Genomic DNA, 15,929 nt, shown 5'->3' on the forward strand with positions numbered 1-15,929 from the left:
TGCGTTCTGTTCACGGTGCTCCCGGTTCCTGTTGCGTTTCGTCCACGGTGCTCCCTGTTGCGTTCCGTCCACGGTGCTGCCTGTTGCGTTCCGTCCACGGTGCTCCCTGTTCCTGTTGCGTTCCGTTCACAGAGCTGCCTGTTGCATTCCGTCCACGGTGCTCCTTGTGTCTGTTGCGTTCCGTCCATGGTGCTCCCCGTGTCTGTTGCGTTCCGTCCACGGTGCTCCCCGGGTCTGTTCCATTCCGTCCACGGTGCTCCCTGTGCCTGTTGCGTTCCGTCCACGGTGCTCCCTGTTCCTGTTGCGTTCCGTCCACGGTGCTCCCTGTTCCTGTTGCGTTCCGTTCACAGAGCTGCCTGTTGCATTCCGTCCACGGTGCTCCCCGGGTCTGTTGCGTTCCGTCTACGGTGCTCCCCGGGTCTGTTGCGTTCCGTCCACGGTGCTCCCCGGGTCTGTTGCGTTCCGTCCACGGTGCTCCCTGTTCCTGTTGCGTTCCGTCCACGGTGCTCCCTGTGCCTGTTGCGTTCCGTCCACGGTGCTCCCTGTTCCTGTTGCATTCCGTCCACGGTGCTCCCTGTTCCTGTTGCGTTCCGTCCACGGTGCTCCCTGTTCCTGTTGCATTCCGTCCACGGTGCTCCCTGTGCCTGTTGCATTCCGTCCACGGTGCTCCGTTCCGTCCACGGTGCTCCCTGTGCCTGTTGCGTTCCGTCCACGGTGCTCCCTGTTCCTTGTCCGTCCACCGTGCTCCCTGTTCTGTCCACGGTGCTCCCTGTGCCTGTTGCGTTCCGTCCACGGTGATCCCTGTTCTGTCCACCGTGCTCCCTGTTGTGTTCCATCCACGGTGCTCCCTGTTGCGTTCCGTCCACGGTGCTCCATGTTCCTGTTGCGTTCCGTCCACGGTGCTCCCCGTTCCTGTTGCGTTCCGTCCACGGTGCTCCCTGTTCCTGTTGCGTTCCGTCCACGGTGCTCCCTGTGCCTGCTGCATTCTGTCCGCGGTGCTCCCTGTTCCTGTTGTGTTCCGTCCACGGTGGCCCGTTCCTGCTGCATTCCGTCCGCGGTGCATCCTGTCCGGATTCCATCCGCAGCGCCCCCTGCCGTGTTGCGTTCCGTCCACGGTCCGTCCAGTGCCTCCACTCTCTAGCCTCCTCCTCATGGGGGCCACATCGTCCTCCATATGCAGGGTAAAGTATGGCGGTGCAGAGCAACAGTCTGAGAACCTGAGACGATGAGCTGAGCGGGCGTCTGAGGCTGCACACCTGTCCAGCCGGATCACAGCTGAGGGTCTGTTACAGTGTATCAGTGCAAAATTATCACCCAGGACAGAGACATCACATCAAGGCCTATAAAGAGCTAATACTGCTCAAAGCTAAGACTTGTTACAATGTGTCAGTGAAGGGAAAAGCTACAATACATGCAATGTCCGTCCAGACTGCTCACAGCTGAAGGTTTGCTACAGCGCAGACAGCCCCCGTGTGCAGTAACTTCTCGTCCTGCCCTGATGATTTGGTACAATGTATCAGGTAAATGTTGGCCTGCTGTGATTGGCCTCTGGGTGGCGGAGGCCGCGGCTTCAAGATGTATATTCCTGGCGCCTTCTGCTTCTTGTTGGCGGCTTGTGGAGTGGGCAGGGGCTGGCGGGATCCCGCTGGCTGCCATCTCATAATGCAGCGCCCCTGCTGGACTCTGCTGGTGTTACAGGTAACGAGCGCCCTGGAGCGATGGTGCACAGGCCGGCAACAACCTCATGTCAGCAGTGACGGCAGTCACAGTTGTCAGATTGGCGGGAAGTAACATCACAGGATTATGACACACGGCGCAGTGCTGAGAGGAGAGTCGGGGGAAAGAGCCACGGGGGAGAGGAGAGCCACGGGGGAAAGGAGAGCCACGGGGGAAAGGAGAGCCACGAGAGAGAGGAGAGCCACGAGATAGAGGAGAGCCACGGGGGAGACGAGAGTAGGGTGAGAGGAGAGCCGGGGGAAAGAGCCACGGGGGAGACGAGAGTAGGGTGAGAGGAGAGCCGGGGGAAAGAGCCACGGGGGAGAGGAGAGTAGGGGGAGAGGAGAGTAGGGTGAGAGGAGAGCCGGGGGAAAGAGCCACGGGGGAGAGGAGAGTAGGGTGAGAGGAGAGCCGGGGGAAAGGAGAGCCACGGGAGAGAGGAGAGCCACGGGGGAGAGGAGAGGCACGGGAGAGTAGGGTGAGAGGAGAGCCACGGGTGAGAGGAGAGCCACGGGTGAGAGGAGAGGCACGGGAGAGAGGAGGGCCACGGGAGAGAGGAGAGGAGGGTGAGAGGAGAGCCACGGGAGAGAGGAGAGCCACGGGAGAGAGGAGAGTAGGGTGAGAGCAGAGGAGAGGAGAGCCACGGGAGAGAGGAGAGCCACGGGAGAGAGGAGAGAGGAGAGCCACTAGGGAGAGGAGAGCCACGGGAGAGAGGAGAGCCACGGAGAGGAAAGTAGGGTGAGAGGAGAGCCACGGGGAGAGGAGAGCAGGGTGAAAGGCGAGCAGGGTGAAAGGAGAGCCACGGGGAGAGGAGAGCAGGGTGAAAGGCGAGCAGGGTGAAAGGAAAGCCACGGGGGAGAGGAAAGCCAGGCAGTGATATCACAGGGTTACGACACATGTGCTGAGACTAGCAAAGCTGGGAGGCCGCCACTGTGAGCTGTGCCATCCCCTGCAGTCCTAGAAGCCACGACATTGGGAAGAGATGGGAGGCCGGGAGGGAGAGGATAGGCGCAGAAAGGGGACAGGCAGAGGAGAGACAAGAGGCGCAGCCAGAGCTCAGAGTTTATTTCCTAATGGAACAGATACAGCAGAGCGGACGTGTCACCCAGGATGGCGGCTGTGCCAGGATGAGCAGGGGTGGGGCAATAGCTAGCCCCGCCCCACAGGAACCCATCATGTGATCACTACAGGAGGAGGCTCCTGATGGCGGTGACACGAAATAACATACAAAAGGCACTTCGCAAACCGCATGTAATTAAAGAGGACGCACTACATTTAACTGACTCCACCTACATCCGTCTTGTTGGAAGATGAACGTAGAGAGGCCCTTTAAGAGAAGTCTTTAGTGAGCCTTAAAGCTGCAGATACCTTGTGACGTCGCAGGTATTATGGGTAATGTGGGGTGGGATGTGACTAAGAACACCATCCAGAGCGAGCGCTGTAGTATCTGGACTTCCCCTTTAAGACGTCGGCTATGATAGGCTGGTTGTATAAAGACCAGGTGGGAGGGTTATTACAGAGCATGCTGGGATTGCTGCAGCCAAAAATATGACTCGTTGGTTACTCGGTGGTCAAACAAGATGGCGTCGATCACGTGATCCATGAGGAGTTTGTCTCCGAAAGTGAAGGAACTGGGCCCCATCCTGGGATTTACCCCACAAGGTCCATGTCTTCAGGAGGGGGCAGATACTTAGGGTTTCAGGGCCCAGGTCTATCATGTGCAGCCATGATGGCGGAGCCGGGGCCGGGCTCAGCAGATCAGTCGCTCGTGGAGTTGGTAGAGCTGCTCGGGGGTGAGGACCAGGCGGTGGATCTGCCCCTGACCCGGATGGCAGGGGAGCGTCACCTTCCCGATGAACACCGTATCTGCCGCCTTCTCCTCCTTGGCCTGGAGAGAGATGATGGCGAGAGTTACCATAGGACCACCACATGGAAAAGCGGTGTGCCGCCCCTGCAGAAGTAATCCCACCCGCCGACCCATGCAGAAGCAATCCCACCCGCCGACCCCTGCAGAAGCAATCCCACCCGCCGACCCCTGCAGAAGCAATCCACCCGGCGACCCCTGCAGAAACAATCCCACCCGCCGACCCCTGCAGAAGCAATCCACCCGGCGACCCCTGCAGAAGCAATCCACCCGGCGACCCCTGCAGAAGCAATCCACCCGGCGACCCCGGCAGAAGCAATCCACCCGGCGACCTCTGCAGAAGCAATCCACCCGGCAACCCCGGCAGAAGCAATCCCACCCGCCGACCCCTGCAGAAGCAATCCCACCCGCTGACCCCTGCCGAAGCGATCCCCCCGCCGACGCAATCCCACCCGCTGACCTAATCCCCCCGCCGACCTCTGCAGAAGCAATCCCCCTTACTGCCCCCTGCAGAAGCAATCCCCCTTGCTGCCCCCTGCAGAAGCAATCCCCCCTGCCCACCCTGCAGAAGCAATCCACCCGGCGACCCTGGCAGAAACAATCCCCCAGCTGACCCCTGCACCATCACATGTATGCAGTAGCAGAGCCCTCTGCCGACCTCTGCACTGTCACATGTAGGAGCGGAGCCCCCCACGACCCCCGCACTGTCGCATGTAGGAGCGGAGCCCCCCCACCGACCCCTGCACTGTCACATGCTGCTCATCACCTTTATGAAGTCTGATGATGGGAACGTGGCAAAATCTGTCAGGACGTTGGCTCCGGGGACCTGCGAGACCGTCTCCTTCAGAACTTCATCCTATCAATAAAAGAGCGATATAAGCACTGATGTCATCAGCAGGACAATACGGCGCCACCAGGATGACTCCGCGCCACCACCATCAGGATGACACCCCGCCAACAGGATGACTCCGCGCCACCAGGATGACACCCCGCCAACAGGATGACACCGCGCCACCACCACCAGGAAATCATATCACGATCACCACCAGGAAGACATCATGCCATCGCCACCAGCAGGACATGATATCACCATCAGGATGACATCACGCCGCCGGCTGACACCCACCTTGAGCTTGTCGATTGTGTCGCTCAGGGTCTGCAGCCGGGCGGTCTGCTCCAGCAGCTGGGTCGCGGGGTTACCTGTAAGTGGAGAGGTGAGCACATGAATGCGGCTCTATGGCCCCCGGCCGCTATCCCATCCCCCAAAGCAGCACTTACCGCCTTTCTTGTGGGTGATGTCCACCACCTTGGAGTTGGCGCTCATCTGCTGCAGGGTGTCCAGCAGCTGGCTGGTCTTGCGGTACAGCGTGCCGCTCATGGCCTCTTGCCGGTCTTTGGGGAGGGTCAGTTTGGAGACATTCAGTGGAGGCAGTAGAGACAGCTCCTCCTTTATGTGTTTAGCCTGGGAGAGGGGCAGAGCGAAGAAGCGGCTGTTACCGGCCAAGTGCGGACGAGAGAGGAACTGCACGGGATGCGAGGACGAGAAAGGAGCGGCACAGAAGCAGCGGACGAGCGAAGAGCGGCACAGGAGAGGACGAGAAAGGAGCGGTACGGGAAAAGAGGACAAGAAAGGAGCGGCACGGGAGGACGAGAAAGGAGCGGTACGGGAAAAGAGGACAAGAAAGGAGCGGCACGGGAGGACGAGAAAGGAGCGGTACGGGAAAAGAGGACAAGAGAAGAGCGGCACAGAGGGAAAGGACGAGAAAGGAGAAGCACAGGAGAAGCGAATAGCGAAACGGGAGAAGTGGACGAGAGATGAGTGGACAAGAAAGGAGTGAATGGGAGGAGCAGACTAGAGGGAGGAGCAGACTAGAGAGAAACGGACTAGAGAGGAGCGGACTAGAGAGGAGCGGACTAGAGAGAGGAGCGGACTAGAGAGAGGAGCGGACTAGAGAGAGGAGCGGACTAGAGAGAGGAGCGGACTAGAGAGAGGAGCGGACTAGAGAGAGGAGCGGACTAGAGAGAGGAGCGGACTAGAGAGAGGAGCGGACTAGAGAGAGGAGCGGACTAGAGAGAGGAGCGGACTAGAGAGAGGAGCGGACTAGAGAGAGGAGCGGACTAGAGAGGAGCGGACTAGAGAGGAGCGGACTAGAGAGAGGAGCGGACTAGAGAGGAGCGGACTAGAGAGGAGCGGACTAGAAAGAGGAGCGGACTAGAGAGAGGAGCGGACTAGAGAGAGGAGCGGACTAGAGAGAGGAGCGGACTAGAGAGAGGAGCGGACTAGAGAGGAGCGGACTAGAGAGGAGCGGACTAGAGAGAGGAGCGGACTAGAGAGAGGAGCGGACTAGAGAGAGGAGCGGACTAGAGAGAGGAGCGGACTAGAGAGAGGAGCGGACTAGAGAGAGGAGCGGATTAGAGAGGAGCGGACTAGAAAGGAGCGGCACGTTGGCATCTCCAGCAGCAGTCATGTAAATCGCTACTTCATTCCCTCATTACTGATGTGTGACACTGGCCCCGCCTCTGCTGTGTCCAGCTTCTCCCCCATTATGAGACACCAGCCCCTGCTGTGTCCAGCTTCTCCCCCATTATGAGACACCAGCCCCACCCCTGCTGTGTCCAGCTCCTCCCCATTATGTGACACCAGCCCCGCCCCTGCTGTGTCCAGCTCCTCCCCATTATGTGACACCAGCCCCGCCCCTGCTGTGTCCAGCTCCTCCCCATTATGTGACACCAGCCCCGCGCCTGCTGTGTCCAGCTCCTCCCCATTATGTGACTCCAGCCCCGCCCCTGCTGTGTCCAGCTCCTCCCCGTTATGTGACACCAGCCCGGCCCCTGCTGTGTCCAGCTCCTCCCCGTTGATCCTCCCATTGCTCCCGCGCTCACCTTCAGCCGGTTGTTCTCATGCTTCAGGTGCTTCACGGAGTAGCGCAGGGTATCGATCTGTTGCAGCAGCAGGGGCGAGTCCTTCACCTGCACCGGCCCAGAGCCGTTCAGCAATGACTGGCCGGCAGGCACACCTGGCACAGGACAAAAAGCAATCAGAGGGATGGAAACAGTCAGCAGGAAGGCGAGGCAACACTTCCGGCACATGCAGGTCTGGTTCCTAGGGCGCCCTGACTGCACCAGAGACGCCAGCACACAGGATGGTTACACCGGACTCCGCAGGGGTGCTGCATGCACAATACGGGCGGAATGGAACATACACGTTGTAACGACCAAGCAGCGCCGCGCATAACAGCAGCTCCGGTCCTATCTACAGAAAACACCCAGAGGAGTTCCCCAGCTCTTGTGCTCTACACACATTCGATGCTGCAACCACAGCAAAATACACTGTTATACTCCAAGCACACCAAAAGCTCCAGCAGGAAAAGGGGAAGTGATCAGGGCAGCTCTGGATGTGACTGGAGTATGAAAATGAAGTATGCAGCTCTGGATGTGACTGAAAGAGAGGGCAGCTCTGGATGTGACTGAAAGAGAGGGCAGCTCTGGATGTGCCTGGAGTAGAGAAGTGCAGCTCTGGATGTAACTGGAAGAGGAGAGGGCAGCTCTGGATGTGAGTGGAGTAGAGCAATAAGGGCAGCTCTGGATGTGACTAGCAAGTGGTCATTTCCGCCCTTGTGAACGCGGATCTTTATACGGCGGCCGCCTGCGCGGGGGCAGACACGATGATGCATACGCAGCGCATGGTACTGTACCTCTCTGCTCCTCCTCTATCATGTGCAGAGAAGGACGGAGCATACGCCCCGGAGGTCAGCGGGCAACAGGGAGAGAAAGGGCGGTCATTAAGAGGCGGAGTCATCACAATCCCCACCGTTATCATTACCCCCAGAGCGGCCCCTACCTCCAGCCATGCCGGACATGATGGAGGACACTGGGGATCCGCGCAGACCCTCGATGGTGCGCTTAGACTGGTTGCTGAGCCGCTGGCGGAGTTCGGCCTTCTCGGACTCCAGCTGGTCGATGTCGGCCTGTAGGGCATCCATGGTCTCCTCAAACTCCCTGCAGACAGGACCACCTGTCAGTGCAATGCCGCACAGTATATGGCTGGCCGGTCTCTGCCCCCACCACATCGCCACCATCACCTCCTGCCCTCACCAATCGCCACCATCACCTCCTGCCTCCACATCACCACCCACCCACCCTCACCACATCACCACCATCACCTCCTGCCCTCAGCACATCATCACCATCACTTCCTACCCCCACATCGCCACCATCACCCCCTGCCTCCACCATATCACCACCCCGTCCCATCGCCAGCATCACCTCCTGCTCCCACATCACCTCCTGCCTCCACATCACCACCCGCCCTCACCACATCACCTTCTGCCCTCACCACATCACCACCATCACCTCCTGCCCTCACCACATCATCACCATCACCACCTGCCCCCACATCGCCACCATCACCACCTGCCCCCACATCGCCACCATCACCCCCCACCACATCGCCACCATCACCCCCACAATCACCCCCTGCCCCCACCATATCACCACCCTCTGCCCCCGCCACATCACCTCCTGCCCCTGCCACATCGCCACCATCACCTCCTGCTCCCACATCGCCACCATCACCTCCTGCCCTCACCACATCGCCACCATCACCTCCTGCCCTAACCACATCGCCATCACCTCCTGCCCCCCCACAATCGCCACCATCACATTGCCACCATCATCCCCTGCCCCCACATCACCTCCTGCCACCACATCACCATCACCTCTGGCCCTCACTACATCACCACCATCACCATCACCTCCTGCCCTCACCACATCACCACCTGCCCCCACATCGCCACCATCACCCCCACATCGCCATCACCTCCTGCCCCCACTACATCAACCCCCTGCCCCACCATATCACCACCCCCTGTCCCCACATCGCCACCATCACCTCCTGCCCCCGCCACATCGCCACCATCACCTACTGCCCCATCGCCACCATCACCTCCTGCCCCCGCCACATCGCCACCATCACCTCCTGCCCTCAGCACATCACCATCATGACCTCCTGCCCTCAGCACATCACCATCACCTCCTGCCCCCACCACATCACCATCACCTCCTGCCACATCACCACCTGCCCTCATCACATCACCCCCACCATCACCTCCTGCCCCCACATCGCCACCATCACCCCCTGCCCCACATCGCCATCACCTCCTGCCCTCACCACATCACCCCCTGCCCCCACCATATCACCACCCCCTGCCCATACCACATCGCCACTATCACCCCTTGCTGTCACCGATCAACTACCCCCTAGCCACAACGAGCCACCCCCTGCCATCACAGGCCTGCACCCCCTAGCCACCACCCGCTGCCCTCTCTGAGCCACCACCCCCTGCCCTCAACGAGCTGCCGCCCCTGCCCCCATAGTCAACACCCCACCTCTACCCTGCCCATGTCCTCACTTAGCCACCAACCCCTTCCCTCATCATCCCCACTCTGCCCTGCTGCACCAAGCCATAACCACCTGCTCTGCCCACATCACGCCACCACCTCCCTTCTGCCATGCCTGGACAGCACCACTAGCCCCTGCCCTCACTGAACCACCACCAATATGGCCGCCGTCTCACTTCTCCTTCTTCCTCAGAAGCGTCTGCGTCTCCTCCAGCTTCGTCTGGATCTTTTCCACCCGATCGTCGGCCTCCTTAGACGCGCTGTCCAACTTCTTCTCCAGAAGACTCAGCCGCACGTTGGCTTCACTCAGCTCCTCGCCCTGCGAGCAAAGGCATGAGACACCATTACCTGGCAACGCAGCGCACCGTGGGAAGGGTCAGCCGCCTCCGCAGCGCACCATGGGAAGAGTCGGCCGCCTCCGCAGCGCACCACGGAAAGGGTCGGCCCGCTCCGCAGCGCACCTCGGGAAGGGTCGGCCGCCTCCGCAGCGCACCGCGGGAAGGGTCGGCCGCCTCCGCAGCGCACCGCGGGAAGGGTCGGCCGCCTCCGCAGCGCACCGCGGGAAGGGTCGGCTGCCTCCGCAGCGCACCGCGGGAAGGGTCGGCCGCCTCAGCAGTGCACCATGAGAAGGGTCGGCCGGCTCCGCAGCGCACCATGGGAAGAGTCGGCCGCCTCCGCAGCGCACCACGGAAAGGGTCGGCCCGCTCCGCAGCGCACCTCGGGAAGGGTCGGCCGCCTCCGCAGCGCACCGCGGGAAGGGTCGGCCGCCTCCGCAGCGCACCGCGGGAAGGGTCGGCTGCCTCCGCAGCGCACCGCGGGAAGGGTCGGCCGCCTCCGCAGCGCACCGCGGGAAGGGTCGGCTGCCTCCGCAGCGCACCGCGGGAAGGGTCGGCCGCCTCAGCAGTGCACCATGAGAAGGGTCGGCCGGCTCCGCAGCGCACTGAGGGAGGGGTTGCTGTTCACGAGTCACCTTTATCTTCAGAGATTTCTTTAACTCCTTAATGACCGTCTCTCTGTCTTCTAACTTTAATCCTAATCCCTCTGCGTCCGTGATCTCGGCTCGTAGGGCGGCCGCTCGCTGCTCCACCGGCGGAGGAGACTGTAAAGAGACCACATGACTTGTGTGAGTGATGTCCTATGATAAGCCCCTCCCAGCAGACTCCATGCCCCACAATAAGCCCCTCCTGGCAGGCTCCCCACGCCATGAAAAGCTCCTCCCAGCAGACTCCATACCCCAGAATAAGCCCCATGCAGCAGACTTCTTTCCCTACAATAAGCTCCTCCCATCAGACTCTCTACCCTATAAACCCCGAGAAGATGCCATGCTTCACAATAAGCCCCTCTCCACCCACATGACAGGCTCCTCCCGAACAATATGCCCCACCCAGCAGACTTCCCATCCCCCTGACAAGCCCCTCCCAGCGGCCTTCCCTCACCTTGCTCTGCGGCTTCTCGGCGTCGTACTCGCCCTCCTGCATGGCGGTGGCCATCTTGTTCATGGTGGCGATCAGGATGGCGCAGGACTGGCGGAGGCACTCGTATGGGTTGCTTCCCTGCGTGCCGTAAATCTACAGACGACAGATCAGAGGCCGTCAGAGTCCACGGTGCAGACACGGCTCCTCCCGCAGCTGGAGCAGCTGCCCTCACCTGGTCCGCAGCTTTGAAGGCCACGTCCTCCAGTCTCAGAGCCTGCAGCCCCTCACTCTCCCCTAGAGGGGCAATCATCTGCGCCCCCGCGGCTGCAACCTCCTGGAACACCGCGACCACGCACTTCAGGTGTTTACGGCAGTCTAAGAGGGTCTCTGACACCTGACAATAGCCGGATGATTGGAGTTATACCAGGTCCATCATGCACTGCACACGCCAGCACCGCACTCACCTGCGGCCCGAAGCTAAGCGCCGCCGGGATCCCTGCCGCCTCCGTGCCCGGCATCCGCCGACGAATCTTCTTACAGAACTGCCGGATGTCGCTGCACGACGTCTCCAGATCCTTCAGCAGGACCGCGAAGTCCGAGGTCTCCTGCCCGAGCTGCCAGTGATGGGGGGAGTAGTACTGGTGAGTGCAGCAAGAGCAGACGATGGGTGCAGTAGTGGATGGAGAAGAGAGGAAGATGGGTGCAGTAGTGGATGGAGCAGAGAGGAAGATGGGTGCAGTAGTGGATGGAGAAGAGAGGAAGATGGGTGCAGTAGTGGATGGAGCAGAGAGGAAGATGGGTGCAGTAGTGGATGGAGCAGAGGGGAAGATGAGTGCAGTAGTGGATGGAGCAGAGGGGAAGATGGGTGCAGTAGTGGATGGAGCAGAGGGGAAGATGGGTGCAGTAGTAGATGGAGCAGAGAGGAAGATGGGTGCAGTAGTGGATGGAGCAGAGGGGAAGATGGGTGCAGTAGTGGATGGAGCAGAGGGGAAGATGGGTGCAGTAGTGGATGGAGCAGAGGGGAAGATGGGTGCAGTAGTGGATGGAGCAGAGGGGAAGATGAGTGCAGTAGTGGATGGAGCAGAGGGGAAGATGGGTGCAGTAGTGGATGGAGAAGAGAGGAAGATGGGTTCAGTAGTGGATGGAGCAGAGAGGAAGATGGGTGCAGTAGTGGATGGAGCAGAGGGGAAGATGGGTGCAGTAGTGGATGGAGCAGAGAGGAAGATGAGTGCAGTAGTGGATGGAGCAGAGGGGAAGATGAGTGCAGTAGTGGATGGAGCAGAGAGGAAGATGGGTGCAGTAGTGGATGGAGCAGAGAGGAAGATGGGTGCAGTAGTGGATGGAGCAGAGGGGAAGATGGGTGCAGTAGTGGATGGAGCAGAGGGGAAGATGAGTGCAGTAGTGGATGGAGCAGAGGGGAAGATGGGTGCAGTAGTGGATGGAGCAGAGGGGAAGATGGGTGCAGTAGTGGATGGAGCAGAGGGGAAGATGAGTGCAGTAGTGGATGGAGCAGAGGGGAAGATGGGTGCAGTAGTGGATGGAGCAGAGGGGAAGATGGGTGCAGTAGTGGATGGAGCAGAGGGGAAGATGAGTGCAGTAGTGGATGGAGCAGAGAGGAAGATGGGTGCAGTAGTGGATGGAGCAGAGAGGAAGATGGGTGCAGTAGTGGATGGAGCAGAGAGTAAGATGGGTGCAGTAGTGGATGGAGCAGAGAGGAAGATGGGTGCAGTAGTGGATGGAGCAGAGAGTAAGATGGGTGCAGTAGTGGATGGAGCAGAGAGTAAGATGGGTGCAGTAGTGGATGGAGCAGAGGGGAAGATGGGTGCAGTAGTGGATGGAGCAGAGGGGAAGATGGGTGCAGTAGTGGATGGAGCAGAGGGGAAGATGAGTGCAGTAGTGGATGGAGCAGAGAGGAAGATGGGTGCAGTAGTGGATGGAGCAGAGAGGAAGATGGGTGCAGTAGTGGATGGAGCAGAGAGTAAGATGGGTGCAGTAGTGGATGGAGCAGAGGGGAAGATGGGTGCAGTAGTGGATGGAGCAGAGAGTAAGATGGGTGCAGTAGTGGATGGAGCAGAGAGTAAGATGGGTGCAGTAGTGGATGGAGCAGAGAGGAAGATGGGTGCAGTAGTGGATGGAGCAGAGGGGAAGATGGGTGCAGTAGTGGATGGAGCAGAGGGGAAGATGGGTGCAGTAGTGGATGGAGCAGAAGGGAAGATGGGTGCAGTAGTGGTGGATGTAGTAGTGGGGTGCGGTAATATTGGTGATGATGGGTGCAGTAGTAATAATACTTCGGTATCGGTAATGGTAAATGCAGTGGGAATGATGGGGGTGATAAGAGCTGTGACGACTCACATGGAGGAAGGCGCGGAGTCTGCTCACTTCTACCCCCATACAGTCCAGAGCGCTCTGTGTAAACTGCGGGAAAAAGAGACATCAGTGAGAGACACGGCAGCCACAGACCGTACACAGGACAGAGGAGACACGGCAGCCACAGACCGTACACAGGAGAGAGGAGACACGGCAGCCACAGACCGTACACAGGACAGAGGAGACACGGCAGCCACAGACCGTACACAGGACAGAGGAGACACGGCAGCCACAGACCGTACACAGGAGAGAGGAGACACGGCAGCCACAGACCGTACACAGGACAGAGGAGACACGGCAGCCACAGACCGTACACAGGACAGAGGAGACACGGCAGCCACAGACCGTACACAGGAGAGAGGAGACACGGCAGCCACAGACCGTACACAGGAGAGAGGAGACACGGCAGCCACAGACCGTACACAGGACAGAGGAGACACGGCAGCCACAGACCGCACACAGGACAGAGGAGACACGGCAGCCACAGACCGTACACAGGACAGAGGAGACACGGCAGCCACAGACCGTACACAGGAGACACGGCAGCCACAGACCATACACAGGAGAGAGGAGACACGGCAGCCACAGACCGCACACAGGACAGAGGAGACACGGCAGCCACAGACCGTACACAGGACAGAGGAGACACGGTAGCCACAGACCGCACACAGGACAGAGGAGACACGGCAGCCACAGACCGTACACAGGACAGAGGAAACACGGCAGCCACAGACCGTACACAGGAGAGAGGAGACACGGCAGCCACAGACCGTACACAGGAGAGAGGAGACACGGCAGCCACAGACCGTACACAGGAGAGAGGAGACACGGCAGCCACAGACCGTACACAGGAGAGAGGAGACACGGCAGCCACAGACCGTACACAGGACAGAGGAGACACGGCAGCCACAGACCGTACACAGGAGAGAGGAGACACGGCAGCCACAGACCGTACACAGGACAGAGGAGACACGGCAGCCACAGACCGTACACAGGACAGAGGAGACACGGCAGCCACAGACCGTACACAGGACAGAGGAGACACGGCAGCCACAGACCGTACACAGGACAGAGGAGACACGGTAGCCACAGACCGTACACAGGACAGAGGAGACACGGCAGCCACAGACCGTACACAGGAGAGAGGAGACACGGCAGCCACAGACCGTACACAGGACAGAGGAGACACGCCAGCCACAGACCGTACACAGGACAGAGGAGACACGGCAGCCACAGACAGGACAGAGGAGACACGGCAGCCACAGACCGTACACAGGAGACACGGCAGCCACAGACCATACACAGGAGAGAGGAGACACGGCAGCCACAGACCGTACACAGGAGAGAGGAGACACGGTAGCCACAGACCGTACACAGGACAGAGGAGACACGGCAGCCACAGACCGTACACAGGACAGAGGAGACACGGCAGCCACAGACCGTACACAGGACAGAGGAGACACGGCAGCCACAGACCGTACACAGGAGACACGGCAGCCACAGACCATACACAGGAGAGAGGAGACACGGCAGCCACAGACCGTACACAGGAGAGAGGAGACACGGCAGCCACAGACCGTACACAGGACAGAGGAGACACGGCAGCCACAGACCGTACACAGGAGAGAGGAGACACGGCAGCCACAGACCGTACACAGGACAGAGGAGACACGGCAGCCACAGACCGTACACAGGACAGAGGAGACACGGTAGCCACAGACCGTACACAGGACAGAGGAGACACGGCAGCCACAGACCGTACACAGGACAGAGGAGACACGGCAGCCACAGACCGTACACAGGACAAAGGAGACACGCCAGCCACAGACCGTACACAGGACAGAGGAGACACGGCAGCCACAGACCGCACACAGGACAGAGGAGACACGGCAGCCACAGACCGTACACAGGAGACACGGCAGCCACAGACCATACACAGGAGAGAGGAGACACGGCAGCCACAGACCGCACACAGGACAGAGGAGACACGGCAGCCACAGACCGTACACAGGACAGAGGAGACACGGTAGCCACAGACCGCACACAGGACAGAGGAGACACGGCAGCCACAGACCGTACACAGGACAGAGGAAACACGGCAGCCACAGACCGTACACAGGAGAGAGGAGACACGGCAGCCACAGACCGTACACAGGAGAGAGGAGACACGGCAGCCACAGACCGTACACAGGAGAGAGGAGACACGGCAGCCACAGACCGTACACAGGAGACACGGCAGCCACAGACCGTACACAGGACAGAGGAGACACGGCAGCCACAGACCGTACACAGGAGAGAGGAGACACGGCAGCCACAGACCATACACAGGACAGAGGAGACACGGCAGCCACAGACCGTACACAGGAGAGGAGACACGGCAGCCACAGACCGTACACAGGAGAGGAGACACGGCAGCCACAGACCGTACACAGGACAGAGGAGACACGGCAGCCACAGACCGTACACAGGAGACACGGCAGCCACAGACCATACACAGGAGAGAGGAGACACGGCAGCCATAGACCGTACACAGGACAGAGGAGACACGGCAGCCAGACCGTACACAGGAGAGAGACACGGCAGCCACAGACCGTACACAGGAGACACGGCAGCCACAGACCGTACACAGGAGAGAGACACGGCAGCCACAGACCATACACAGGACAGAGGAGACACGGCAGCCACAGACCGCACACAGGACAGAGGAGACACGGCAGCCACAGACCGTACACAGGACAGAGGAGACACGGCAGCCACAGACCGTACACAGGATAGAGGAGACACGGCAGCCACAGACCGTACACAGGACAGAGGAGACACGGCAGCCACAGACCGTACACAGGACAGAGGAGACACGGCAGCCACAGACCGTACACAGGACAAAGGAGACACGGCAGCCACAGACCGTACACAGGACAGAGGAGACACGGCAGCCACAGACCGTACACAGGAGACACGGCAGCCACAGACCATACACAGGAGAGAGGAGACACGGCAGCCACAGACCGTACACAGGACAGAGAAGACATGGAAGCCAACAGACCGTACACAGGAGACACGGCAGCCACAGACCGTACACAGGACCGAGGAGACACGGCAGCCACAGACCGTACACAGGAGACACGGCAGCCACAGACCGTACACAGGACAGAGGAGACACGGCAGCC

The 15,929-nt window shown here is 60.0% G+C and overlaps 1 protein-coding gene across 3 annotated transcripts in view; it reads right to left on the bottom strand.

Moving 5' to 3' along the window:
- Nucleotides 1–2,766: 2,766 nt before the first annotated feature.
- Nucleotides 2,767–15,929, bottom strand: part of DCTN1 (dynactin subunit 1) — a 106,834-nt gene continuing 93,671 nt past the window's right edge. For all 3 annotated transcript variants that reach the window (XM_069745070.1, XM_069745072.1, XM_069745071.1), the window contains 12 exons: nt 12,748–12,810; nt 10,860–11,009; nt 10,628–10,789; nt 10,417–10,548; nt 9,951–10,079; nt 9,157–9,299; nt 7,422–7,579; nt 6,464–6,597; nt 4,859–5,042; nt 4,707–4,780; nt 4,347–4,436; nt 2,767–3,604 (listed from right to left, as the gene is read on the bottom strand). In XM_069745070.1, the coding sequence (XP_069601171.1) occupies nt 3,467–3,604; nt 4,347–4,436; nt 4,707–4,780; nt 4,859–5,042; nt 6,464–6,597; nt 7,422–7,579; nt 9,157–9,299; nt 9,951–10,079; nt 10,417–10,548; nt 10,628–10,789; nt 10,860–11,009; nt 12,748–12,810 (1,557 nt within the window). In that variant the 3' untranslated portion in view covers nt 2,767–3,466. The remainder of the gene's footprint in view (nt 3,605–4,346; nt 4,437–4,706; nt 4,781–4,858; nt 5,043–6,463; nt 6,598–7,421; nt 7,580–9,156; nt 9,300–9,950; nt 10,080–10,416; nt 10,549–10,627; nt 10,790–10,859; nt 11,010–12,747; nt 12,811–15,929) is intronic.

This window comes from Ranitomeya imitator, chromosome 1, assembly GCF_032444005.1.
Source record: "Ranitomeya imitator isolate aRanImi1 chromosome 1, aRanImi1.pri, whole genome shotgun sequence".
Taxonomy (NCBI): Eukaryota; Metazoa; Chordata; class Amphibia; order Anura; family Dendrobatidae; genus Ranitomeya; species Ranitomeya imitator.